Source organism: Hyla sarda, chromosome 6 (assembly GCF_029499605.1).
Source record: "Hyla sarda isolate aHylSar1 chromosome 6, aHylSar1.hap1, whole genome shotgun sequence".
NCBI lineage: Eukaryota > Metazoa > Chordata > Amphibia > Anura > Hylidae > Hyla > Hyla sarda.
In genome coordinates, this window is record NC_079194.1 from 7,170,843 (window position 1) to 7,184,795 (window position 13,953).

Genomic DNA, 13,953 nt, shown 5'->3' on the forward strand with positions numbered 1-13,953 from the left:
GGTTATAGGAAGAGTGGTCCAACATTCCGGCTGAGAGGTGTAAGAAGCTTATTGATGGTTATAGGATGCAAAGGATGTGCAACCAAATATTAATTTAAGGGTACCAATAATTTTGTCCAGCCCATTTTTGGAGTTTGGTGACTATGTCCAATTTGCTTTTTTTTCCTCCTTTTTTGGTTTAGTTCCAATACACACAAAGGGAATAAACATGTGTATAGCAAAACACGTGTTACTGCAATCCTTTCCTGTGAGGAATACTTAATTTTCTAGAAACATTTCAGGGGTGCCAACATTTACAGCCATGACTGTGTGACTGTATGACGTGTGTGTGTGTATATATATCTCAGAGTATAACGGATCCAGATTGGCCTGATGCACTAAGGGACAGGGAAGTCAGGTGACTTGGAGAAGTTGTGGCACCTCATCCAGGAGAGGGTTAACCAGCACTACACCACATACACAGAACATTAAACGTTGGCCTAAGAATACTGTAAACCGCGCCGTCCTCGCAGATGTGCACCGCTGCAGATATTTGGTTAAAAGCAATGTTCTCTATTGTCACCACTCGAAACGCATTAAAAAATAGACCTATATCTTCTTCTCTATTCCAGCACCCGTTTGCTACCATGTGTAACGCAGGCACTTTGGCAGTAAAGGGGTGAATAATAATAAGTTATTTATCACTTCAAGAGACCTGGGGGGAAAAATAAAAATAAAACCGAGTACGAGGCTGTCCAGAGCGGAGGTCAGGAGGCCGTGGCGCCATCCCACTCCACCAGATACTGCACCTTCCCGTCAAGCGTTACCCGACGAGCCAAAACGCGGTATTTCTCGCCGCACGCTATCCTGCCCGCGGCCCCAAAGTAACTGGTAATAGAATTCTTCAGGTGATGGAGCTGTAGGTCGTGATCTGCTACGTTTTTTACAATATCGCTGTTCAGTCCGGTGAGCTGAGAATCCTCCTTCCTTTCTTCGTTCATGTCCGAGTTATGAGCCTGAAGAGCTTTTCGGGGATGGCGGCCGCGCTTTCTAGGTGGCGGTAAAGGGGCGGACCAGGAACGCCCTGTGCGGGTGACTCTTCTCATGTCTGACGGAGGACTGAAATAGAAGTATAAAAAACAAACAATAAGGTAACAATAACATCATAAAGGAGGAAAACTGCAATTACGTGACGGGGCTCCCATAGGAAACATATAGGGGGAGCTGTGGTGTCTTCCAAAATCATCCGCTGTCACCAAACATGGCCGCCGCTCCTCCTCCTGGCTATCTATGCCGTTAGTTTTATATATATAGCTTATATGCAAATAAGAGTCTAGCATGGCACTGGGTGACTGCAACCCTGACAGTCTATGCTAGTGTTACCTAAAAAGGGTGCCTCCAGCTGTTATACTACAACTCCCAGCATTCCCGGACAGCCTTCAGTGCATTCTAGTAGTGTAGTGTTTCCCAACCTGGGTGCCTCCAGCTGATGAAAAAATTCAACTCCCATGATGCCCAGACAGCCTTTGCTGCATCACATTAGTGTAGTGTTTCCCAACTAGTGTGCCTCCAGCTGTTGCAAAACTACAATGGCTGTCTGGGCATGCTGGGAGTTGTCGTTTTGCAACAGCTGGACAGTTACAGGTCGCAGATCAGTGCTATTAGACAGTGTTTCCCAACTAGTGTGCCTGCAGCTGTTGCAAAACTACAACTCCCAGCATGCCAGAACAGCCATTGTAGTTTTGGAACAGCTGGAGGCACATTAGTTGGGAAACACCATCTTATAGCACTAATCTGTGACCTGTAACTGTCCAGCTGTTGCTAAACTACAACTCCCAGCATGCCCGGAAAGCCTTTGGCTGTCCGGACATGCTGAGAGTTGTAGTTTTGCAACAGCTGGAGGCACACTGGATGTAAAACACTGTTCTTCGGCTGTCGGGGCATGCTGGGAGTTGTAGTTTCCAATAGCTGGAGGCACCCTCTTTGGGAAACACTGATCTATGCAAGAATTCTACAGAGTGTAGAAGGGGCAGTGATCGCAGCGCAGTTATTAACCGGCAGTAAACCTTAAAGGGGTACTCCACTAGAGAACATTTTCTTTTAAATGAACTGGTGCCAGAAAGTTAAATTACTTCAATAAAAAAAAAATCTTAATACTTCCAGTACTTATGAGCTGCTGTATACTAGAGAGGAAGTTATTTTCTTTTTGTCTGACCACAGTGCTCTCTGCTGACACCTCGGTCCATGTCAGGAACTGTCCAGAGCAGGAGAGCAGATGTGGGGACCTCCGGCCGCCATGCTGGATAACCGGATCCCCGCAGCAGGGCTGCGGACGATCCGATCATCTATTGTAAGTGCGGCACTGCTGCAGACGCCGTGATCTGTATTGATCACGGCATCTGAGGGGTTAATGGCTGACATAAGTGCATTACTGCCGGTTCTGCGGCTGCTGATCGCTGCCAGAACCTGCCGTGTGGAGTGTAAATGTATGTCATGGTGCATTAAGTACCACGGCACCATGACGTACATTTACGTCCACAGTCGTTAAGGGGTTAAAGGAGAAGTATCATGCAGAAAAACATATCCCATATCCAAGAGACAGAGGATTAATAAGCAAAAATGGCCTTAGAGGCCTGCTTAATGCTGACTTAAACATGACCACAGGCCGTAGGACGAAATAAAACAATTTTTGGGACATATCTGGACGCGTTTCGGCACCACAGTGTCCCTTCCTCTGGTCCATCAGAATTACTGATGCAGCGATCCTGTAAGAAGCTTGTGCCGCAGGGGTTCTATGGATAAGTGATAAGTTTTATTTGCATGATAAATCTCCTTTAAAGGGGTACTCCACTGCCCCAGCGTTTGGAACATTTTGTTCCGAATGCTGGGTGCATGCTGTGGGGGTCGTGACGTCATGACCACGCCCCCTCAATGCAAGTCTATAGGAGGGGGCGTGGCTTTGACATCACGACCCCTGCAGCCCGCACCCAGCTTTTGGAACAAATTGTTCCGAATGATGGGGCAGGGGAGTACCCATTTAATGTCCCAGAAAACCCCTTTAATCTGCAGAACCTCCTCTTTACAGATGGATGAAGTAAATGTACAAAGCTTATATCCAGATTTTCTCTGCAGTGGTCAAGTTCATCGAATGTATCATTAAAACTTGTTGCAAGTTTTTTTTTCTGTTTAATTGTGATCTAGATGCAAAATAAACCAAAAACAAAACCAGAACCCTTGAACATGGTCTGAGTGGAGCCTAAGACCACGTGAGACATCAGTTTACCACAGTGTTTCCCAACCAGGCTGCCTCCGGATGTTGCAAAATTACAACTCCAATGACAGCCAAAAGGGAGTTGTAGTTTTGCAACAGCTGGAGGCACCCTGGTTGGGAAACACTGGTCTGCATTCTCCGCAGAGCCCATACACTGAACACTTACCTGGACAGGCCGGCTGAGGTAGTTTCTTTAGAACTAGCAGCTCCATTGGTCTCTAGATCAGAGTTACTGGATGATAAAGTGGTGATGTCAGCCGTCCTGAAATACAGCAATGGGGAAGCCATGTACAAAGAGGCGACCGAAACACTAATAATGCAGTTATAACAATCATCAATAAGATTAGTAAATCGGGTAATTCTGACACCTACTTTCTTTGATCTGGTGAGTCAGGAGGGTTCGCTTTCAATGCTCCATCGATCTCCATTTTCTAAGTTGAAAAACAAAACAAAAACAAAAGAACTTGACATTCAATATGACTGCATTTGGCGCAATTGTTTGTTAGGAACTTCTACAGTGAAGAAGAAACTGCAAAAATATCTATCAGGGTCTTAGGTCGCGTCCGATGTCTGGAATTGAAACGGGGGGGGGGGGATGGGTTCGACGCATTTAGGGGATCGGGATACATTGGGGATTGGTCGCCAGACTGCATCGCAACTAATGAAAATAAATGTGGTTGTTTAGCAACAGAGAAGTTGCCACGACCAGAAATCAATCCCTTTCACTTTCATTAGCTACAACATAGTGAAGCAGCAAAACTCAAAAACTTCGCCATGTCACCTGTGTGGCGGCTTCAGTTGTCATGTGACTGTAATCAAATAGATAGAATTAAAGGGATATTCCAGGAAAAAAATTTCCACTGGCTCCAGAAAGTTAAACAGATTTACAAATTACTTCTATTAAAAAATCTTAATCCTTCCAATAATTATCAGCTGCTGAAGTTGAGTTATTTTCTGTCTGACAAAAGTGCTCTCTGCTGACATCTCTGCTTGTCTCGGGAACTGCACAGAGTAGAAGAAGTTTGCTATGGGGATTTGCTTCTAAACTGGGCGGTTCCCGAGACAGGTGTCATCAGAGAGCACTTAGACAGAATAGAACAACTCAACCTCAGCAGCTCATAAGTCCTGAAAGGATTAAGATTTTTTAATAAAAGTAATTTACAAATCTGTTTAACTTTCTGGAGCCAGTTGATATATATATGTATATAAATAAAAACTTTTTTCCTGAATAACCCCTTTAACTGAAGACTGAAATGAACAATTTGGATATAAAAATGTGCGGCTGAAGAGCTTTACAGGTGAAAATTTCAGGAACAATTTTGGTAAATGAGGTTTGCACAGGGCAGCAATGACCGAGCATTTCACTGCATCCTAGGATTTCTTACCGGACATGGCGAATTACAGGCGTCATTCTGTAAGATCTTCCTTCTGTGAGAGCCCGGGGGGCGGCCCACTGGTTTCCGTTTCTTGACTTCTGTATTGTTTTCCTCTCTAGGAGGGATAGTAAGAGATTTTTTTTTTACCAAGTTAACAGTTTTGAAAATACCCTTAAAGGGGTACTCCACTTATCCCCCTATCCAAAGGATTGGGATAAGATGCCTGTTCCTGGGGGTCCGGCCACTGGGGACCCCCACAATCTTTGTGCAGACACTCCGCATTCAGAACATTTTGTTCAGATTGTTGGGTTTGGGAGACCATGACGACACGCTACACCCCCTCGTGACGTCATACCCCCTCCATCCCATGTCTATGGCGGGGGGGGGGGGGGGGGGGGGTGACAACCATAACGCTCCCTCCCAAAGTCATGAATGGAGGGGGCGAGGCGTGATGTCACAACCACGGCCTCCCGAACCCAGCGTTCTGAACATGATGTTAAGAATGATGGGTTTGGAGGGCCGTGACGTCAATGCCCCCCCCCCCCCACCCATCCATGTCTAAGGGAGGGGGCGTGACAGCCATAACGGCCCCTCCCACAGACATGAATGGAGGGGGTGAGGCATGACATCACAACCATGGCCTCCTGAACCCAACAATCAACATAATGTTCAGAGCGCTGAGTGTCTGCACGGAGATCAGACATCCTTTGGATAAGATGTCTAGCAATGGAGTACCCCTTTAAGGATAGGACTACATGGCAACACAGGTCACATGACCAAAGGTTGCAATATTTGTGCCTGCATCAGTTAAAGGGGTACCCCAATTTAGGAAAATGTATCCCCTATCCAAAGGATAGGGGATAAGGGTCTGACTGCCTGCCCCCCCCCCCTTTATCTCCTGCCCGGCGTCTCCCATGCACAGAGCTGTGCCAACCCTCGCATGGGGCTTAGGTAAACACTAGAGATGAGTGAAGTTACAGTGATTCGATTCGTCACAAACTTCTCGGCTCGGCGGTTGACGACTTCATCCTGCATAAATTAGTTCAGCTTTCAGGTGCTCCGGTAGCTGGAAAAGGTGGATACAGTCCTAGGAGAGTCTCCAGCCACCGGAGCACCTGAAAGCTGAACTAATTTACGCAGGATGAAGTCGTCAACCGCCGAGCCGCTAAGTTCGTAACGAATTGAATCACTGTAACTTCACTCATCTCTAGTCAACACGTCTGCTTCATGCATCTCTACGGGCGAGCTGTAGACACACGTGCAGCGTTTCGGCTCTCCCATAGAGACGTATGAAGGGCAGTGTAGCCCTTGTCACACATTCTTTGCACGTACCAAGATTCACCCCCCAGTATCTAATAATAAATAATAAATAATTATTATTATAATAATTATTATTATGACACCGGTCGGGTAAGCAGCACATAAGCTAATATTTAAAAAGAATGGAATATTTTTTCCATGTGAATATTCTCTTGGGAGATAGTTTGTAATAAATGCTGAATATTTTCCCACCAGGTCCCATAATATCGGTAAATCCTGAGAGGATCGTATTGCTCCAGTAAGAGACAACACTGACTGTCCCCATTGTCCGGTCTTGTTGTAGTTTATTGAATCCTTCACTCACTTTGTGACGGGCAGCAGTTTGGAGGACTTTCTGCCCTTGATCTTGAACTCATGGGAGGCGCTTTCTTCCTTCTCAAGTTTAACAGCAGCATTTGGAGGGACAGGAGGAACCCGAATTCTCAGACCAAACAAATGTTTTTTCTTTTTAATTTCTTTTCCAGACATAAACCTGGAGGAATTAAAACATGGTTAGAAAGTCAGCGCTGCAAAACAACTGGATGGGAGTCAAAGCAGACGGTGTCACGGTGCCCTGGTGAAAGGTCAGCACAACCGCGGCCAAGGATTTCATCAGAAATCTCTGTGTACTTAGTAAAAATGTCACCACAATCCACAAAAAACAACCACAAAACAAAAAAGGGAAAAAAAAAAAAAAAAAAGATTTTCCAGTACGGAAACTACACTTGCGAAATTTCTGCAGCTGAATATCCAAAATTGAAGTTGCCCTGATGGGTTTTTATTAGTGCGGAATGTTTCAGACTTGCAGGATTCTATTTTATTTACTCTAAGAATTTCCTATGAATTCAATAGTGAACGGGTCGGGCTGCGAGCACTTGCCCTTTTTCTGGTTTGTAGGTTGATTTAGGTGCAATGTGTCCAAATTTTAGCACCCTACCTATTTAGTACCTAAATTACAATAGTAAAACAGGGATATTATGTTGCTACCCATTGACTTTAATAGGTCTGCAGCAAATCCAAGCACAATTTCTGCTGTGGATAAAGGGAACTTATCAGTTTTATGCTGCTTAAACTAGGGGGCGGCATAAAACCTGTGCAGGCAGTGTGATGCCGGGTAACACTGAATTACACATAATCGTAGTATAAAAATGTGCCGCAGGGACCTGAGTAACTGGTTACAGGGTGGCCGGTTCTGGTTGCTGCTTCCCGGCCTCGCGCGTCAGCATCTCTGTGCCGAGTCAGAGACGCTTTAGTGCTGAGGGGGTGGCGAGCGGCTGCCGGGGCCCATCCCAATGACACCAGGTCCCGGGTGCATTTTTAAACTATGGTTTTTCTAAAACACCAAAGCAAATCAAAAGTAATTCATAGTGTCCCAGCATTGTGCTGCCTGTACCAATATTATGCTGCCCGCAGTTTGGGTGGCATACACCTGGTGACAGGTTCCTTGTAAACTTAAGGCCAGCAATGCTATATGCAATCCATGGTGCTGCCATCCAGATGCAGAAATCTGTTGTGATGCCCAAGGAAATGTGCAGGATCACCTGGAGACCCTGTGGCTAAAGTTTATAATTTTTAAAATTATTTTTATTACAATTATAACTAAAATTGAAAATTATAATAATTTTATTACGAGGAGGCTCCATTATGCTAACTCGATACTGAAAAATGTAGCAGCAAGGGTTAACAATCACATTTAGGAGAAAAAAATATGCAAATTAGGCTTAAACGTTAGCCAATCAACAGTCAACACAGGTAACATCAGCGATGCACAGGTAAAGCTATTCTGCATCAAGATAAGTGCGGTTAAACATTTCTCTCTGTCACCTTACTGTTTATATTGTAGTTTTGCTTTATTTCACTTTATACACACACATAATATATATATCTCTATATATATATAATTTTCGTTAATATATAATACCCATGTAGTCTTTAATAGTATTCTCACTATACACACATATTATATTATATATTATATATATTATATATATTATATATTTTATATATTTTATATATTTTATATATTTTATATATTTTATATATTTTATATATATTATATATATTATATATATTATATATATTATATATAATATATATAATATATATTATATATTATATATATTATATATATTATATATATTATATATATTATATATATTATATATATTATATATATATATATATATATATATATATATATATATATAAATTTCCCATTGCCTCACCTTCTGTTTGGTTCCGGCTCTCCTCCTATCCCGACCATCTTGTCCTCCTATCCCGACCCGTAATATGTGACCAGGTATTGAAATATTTCCAGTAGTACGGAAGTTATGTTAGAACATACATTTCCCATAGATTTGCATGGGACTTTAAACAAAAACCCCGACCCTCACAAATGGGGGTAGTTAAGGGTTAAATTAACTATCCTATATTTTAAGTGGACATATAAGTAACATGTGACCAAGTATTATGGAAATATCTCCAGCCGTTTGGAAGTTATGCAGTAACATATTTCCCATAGACTTGTATGGGACTTTAAACATAAACCCCGCCCCTGGCAAATGGGGGTGAGTAAGGGTTAAATCACCTATCCTATGTTTGTTGTTGACATATAAGTAACATGTGACCAAGTTTCGGGTGCTACTGGTGATCAGTGGTGGCGGGAAGTTCTTATTACCTCACAGTCTGCTGGGCATTCCTGTCAGCCGGCCATGTTATCTGATCGCCCGACATATTCTCACTGCCGATACTTACATATTTAGTGTTCAGGTGATTCTTTTCTTTTAGCTCATATACTGCCATCTATTGACCAATTTATTAATTGCCTCAGATTAATTGGCTATATATATTTTTATATTCTTTTTTCCTCTTACAGTTTGCTCTCAACCCTTTTCCCTTTTGGTGTTCCTTATTGTTTGGGTTTATTATCCATATATTCTATAATATATGTGAATTCGGGTAGAAAACAGACATGGTGCACATCTACAATCTTGTATAATGATCTGATTGCTTCTCAGCATAATATCAAAAACTAACAGGTTGTTATTATACATTTTTGATCAAAAAGTACAAGTCCACTTGCCACGTCAAGGCCACCTATTTAGAGTGGGTCCCTAACGTCCCTAGCATAAAATGGCGTAGAACAGGGCGGCGACCACCACCGCCGCGACACCAGTGCCCACAGGGGGGGGGGGAACGACCCACCGGCAGAGCAGCCCCAATGCCACTCAAACCAGTCTATGGGCCGCACCCCCCCCCCCCCCCCGCAGACACGGCGCCACGGCAGCAACGGACACCGCACAGCACCACACCAGTGTGTACAAGGTGTAATGGCTCACTTACCATGCTCTCCCAGTCAGACTGGGAGGCCGCCAGGAAAGAAATGGCCCATGTGTAGCTAACTACTACTTATATAGGGTTGGGCTGAGGGGGTGGGCCCATAGACTGGTTTGAGTGGCATTGGGGCCGCTCTGCCGGTGGGTCATTCCCCCCTGCGGGCACTGGAGTCGCGGCGGTGGTGGTCGCCGCCCAGTGCTACGCCATTTTATGCTAGAGACGTTAGGGACCCACTCTAAATAGGTGGCCTTGACGTGGCGAGTGGGCTTGTACTTTTTGATCAAAAATGTATAATAACAACCTGTTAGTTTTTGATATTATGCTGAGAAGCAATTAGATCATTATACAAGATTGTAGATGTGCACCATGTCTGTTTCTTCTACCCGAATTCATTCTATAATATATATTTCACACCATACATACATGACATTATTACTTTATGGTTGAAAAAACCTCTAGATCGGGCTTCCAGGAGCAAGTTTTGCGCAGAATGCCTTAGACCCACATTGCCACATAAAATGGCTTTCACCCCAGAGGTTGATCCTACATTGGTTAAATTCCTCAATAAATCTGGGAAGAAACCTAAAAAAGGAGTAGATTGCTCTTCTAAAACCATTCAAGATAGATTCCTGGACCTCTTCGGTCCTATAACACACATTTTAGACCTCTCTTTAGACTAGTGGATATACAAACGCTAAGAGCCTGGGCCCAATGGGCTATTTGTCTATTTGGTAGCATTAATGCTTCCATCTGCAAAGAGCGGAAGAGATCTATCCTCTTAAAACTTGACCCACAACTAACTAGTTCATTTGGCTTCTACTGAGATTTCTTCCCCCTACTGACTGACTCCTATTTGGAGAATCGTTTATCAAAATATATACGTGGATCTTTTCTAGTCTTTAGATAAGACGCAATAGTCTTTAAGAAAAGTGTTTAACCCTCATGTTTTTGCCAGGGCTGGGAAAAGAAGGGGAAAATTTCCCAGCCATCAATTCCAAGAGGGTATATACTCCTGTGCCCCTCCAAACACCGACAATTTCCCAACACCTTTCATCACCTTCCCACCCACCCCTTTCTTTCCCACTAGAGGAAGACCATGGAGGGCAAGAGGACATAGAGGATACACCAAGTCCTGAGAGAAGGACTTTGTTACTCAGACAAAATATCTCTGACTACAGAAACCAAGGAAGAACTTCTCTAGTTGCTGGATCACATTCAAATCTGGAACGGAAAGACGATCTTCAACTCGGTACCAGATTTGTTCATCTAATCAGACGCCAGTCTCCTACGATGGGGAGCCAGATGTGGTTCTTCTACAGGAAAAAAAAATGGTCTTCCGAAGAATCTCTCCTCCACATAAACTGCTTGGACTAGCAGGATTCTTCGCTCTTAAGAGCTTCGTGAAGGATCGTTCCCACTGCTGCATCCTTTTAAAGATGGACAAATATCAGCAGTGCAATATATCCATCGATTGGGAGGTACCAAATCGGAAGCCCTAGCCAATATCGCAAAGACCCTTTGGCACTTTGGCCTGGACAAGGATATTCTTCTGAAAGCAGAATATCTTCCAGGTCTTTCCAACACTATTGCGGATAGGAATTCCCGTTTTCTGTTGGATTCCAGCGGAAATTGGATCCTCAAATTTTTCATTGCATCAATTCTCTTTGGGGTCCTTTTCACCTGGATCTTTTTCCATTCCGGTTGAATCGCAAGACTTCTCGTTTCTTCAGCTGGCGTTCAGATCTGGCAGCAGAGGGCATAGATGCTCTACTTCAAATTTGGCCATGGAAACTCTTCATGCGTTTCCCCCTTCACTCTGATTCCCCAAATCCTTCTTTTGGTCAAGTCTCAAAGATCTTTAATGGTGTTGATAACTCCATGGTGGCCGAAACAATCATGGTTTCCTCAGATAATGGACAGGATTGAGGCCTTTCCTCAGATCCTAACATTCACCCTCTCATTCTCCAGGACCCTCATCCCCTAGTAACATCCAACCTTTTGATTTTTGTAGCTGCGGAGACCCATTCACACTAAGTTAACATTTATCCCATTATTCAAGATCTTTCAAGTGCATCTTCGGTTTCGAATATTCTATCAATTAAAAAGACTTTCTTCTGGATTACCCCGTTATATGAACTGTTCCAGTATTCAATCAGATGTTTTTCAACCTCCGTCTGAGTTCTTTTCATATTTGTTACTATTCTATATTCCTCGCATCAAATAAAAGGAAGTGCTTTACCTGTGCGTACCTGATATTACCTGTGTTGACTGTTGATTGGCTAATGTTTAAGCCTAATTTGCATATCAGTTTTTTTCTAAATGTTATTGTTAACCTTTGCTGCTACATTTTTCAGTAAAGAAGAGTTAGCATAATGTTTACCTCCTGTCTTTATTAAAAATCTATATTTTCCGTCACCAAGGATAGGAAAATCCCCAAGTGTCATAACAATAATAATTTTTATTATGATTATTGTTAACAGTTATTATTCAAACTATTATTTACATTCTACTCACAACTGGCACAAGACTAAATAAAAATCCAACTTACATAGTCTTATTTTCATTTAACGCATCCAAAATATGTTCATATCGTTCTGACTTGGGGGTTTCTGCCAGCTGGAAGAAAAAAAATATTTTGCATTTAATGTAAAATGTATTGTTAGGATTCTGACATTTATTAAACATACATACACACTAGGGATGTAAGAAAAAAATTGATTCCCGCGATTTTTCACTTGCCGATACTGAATCGATTCAAAATATTTTTGAATCGATTCTTTTAGTGATGTGGAATTTGTATCTCCTGATGCACAGAAAGCATGTCCCGGGCATCAGGAGATACAAGTTCCACATTTTGTCAGCCGGATCTGACACAGCAGCGGCGCTCTGGATGTATGGATCGGGCTCCGACTCGTGCCCGCTCCATACTCTGCGGCCCCCGGCTGATTTCAGTATCCGGGGGGCCGCTGATGCTTCACCGCCGTTAGTATCCAGCATGCGGTGCTCTGTAGTGTGTATGGAGCGGGCTCCGGACTCGTGCCCGCTCCATACTCTGCAGCCCCCGGCTGTTCTTAGTAGCCGGGGGCCGCCGCTAATAGCCAGCATGCGGCGATCGCCGCGGCTGGCTATTAACCCTTTAGATCGCCGCTGTGAAAGCTGACAGCGGCGTCTAAAGGTAGATGTGTATGCTCTCCGTGGCTCTGTCATTGATAGATCCTGGCTGGACCAGGCTCTATCAATGGATCGCAGATAAATGGAGTTCAATAGAATCTATTCATCTGTCTGCGGAATCTAATGATTCCTAAAAGACTAATAAAGTGTACAAAAAAAATAAAAATAAAGTTTTAATAAAAGCGTAAAAGACATTGTTTTTTTTAAACAGAATCGGGATATATCGCGATGTATCGTCACCTAGACGGTATCGCGATATATCGGGATATATCGAATCGCCACACTGGTATCGCGATTCGAATCGAATCGCCAAATTCTTGGCGATTCACACCCCTAATACACACTATAACTATATGTATATATTTATTCATTGAATTTATTTTTTCATTCATTTTTTTTCCAGTTGTCCATGATCTAGTGGATGCAGAATAACCAATTCAGACTTTAGCTCCATGTTTTCCAACCAGTGTGCCTCCAGTGGTTGCAAAACTACAACTCCCAGCATGCCCGGACAGCCGTTGGCTGTCCGGGCATGCTGAGAGTTGTAGTTTTGCAACTGCTGGAGACTCATTGGTCAGGAAATACGTCTCTCCATACAGGATAACAGCACCTTTCAGAGAGGTTACACTTCACAATGAAAGCACCTGATGGGCGAGTGGTGCAACTGGAAGGATAAATCCAACACAGCCAGGATGTAGGAAATGAAGCCAAAGCAGATTAATGTCCATTGGCGCCAATTTTGTATCAAAGGGTATAAAATTAAAAAAAAAACACAACAGAAACTACTTAGAGTGTGATTAAACCGAACAGTGCCGATTCTAATCACATATTTGCAAAGCTGGCATCGTTTTTCATTACACGAATTGACACAAGGTAATTTGGAACATAAATGTGTCACCTCGTTAATCTGCATCGTTGCTCGGCATAAGTGGCAGCTGCATACAGAAGACTACCAGGAACGGAAGATAACTACGCGTATAATAAAGTCCTCGACGAACTTCAAGTATTTTACAGGAGAAAGTGATTGCAGATTGTCTCAAGTACTCACCTCGCCAGGGTGCAACAGATCCCAATTATCATTGATATACGTGATGAGTTCAAGTTCTGAATCGAAGTACTTCTTTTTATGAATAACACTTAGATTGTATAGGCAGAGGTGTGCTATGTCTACCCTGCCAGGCAAAAAAAAACAAAAGAACAAAATGGCGTTATATCTTTTTCATTGTATTCATATACGCTCTGAGTTTAACTAAAGGAAAACGATCATCCTCTTCACCCACACTAAGCGCAATACACCGGGTTTAGTGCAGGTGAACCGGAGACCGATGCAGGGTCTCTGACTAATATACATACTAGGGTTTGGCCGATATTCATGTTTTTGGACATTATCGGTATCGGAAATTACCTTGTCGATAATGCCCCGCCTCCCCAGCCAGAGACGGGCGCTGCCCCATTGCCTCCCCCATCCCCGGTTTTATTACCACCTGTTTCCGGGGCCAGGGGTCCGCGCAACTTCCAGTT

General features: G+C 43.2%; 1 protein-coding gene across 1 annotated transcript in view; it reads right to left on the reverse strand.

Moving 5' to 3' along the window:
- Positions 1-257: 257 nt before the first annotated feature.
- Positions 258-13,953, reverse strand: part of MTF2 (metal response element binding transcription factor 2) — a 48,834-nt gene continuing 35,138 nt past the window's right edge. The window contains exons 9-15 of the mRNA XM_056523142.1: positions 13,481-13,604; positions 11,810-11,877; positions 6,251-6,418; positions 4,636-4,741; positions 3,623-3,681; positions 3,417-3,512; positions 258-1,098 (exon numbers count right to left, since the gene is read on the reverse strand). Coding sequence (XP_056379117.1) covers positions 747-1,098; positions 3,417-3,512; positions 3,623-3,681; positions 4,636-4,741; positions 6,251-6,418; positions 11,810-11,877; positions 13,481-13,604 — 973 coding nt within the window. The 3' untranslated portion in view covers positions 258-746. The remainder of the gene's footprint in view (positions 1,099-3,416; positions 3,513-3,622; positions 3,682-4,635; positions 4,742-6,250; positions 6,419-11,809; positions 11,878-13,480; positions 13,605-13,953) is intronic.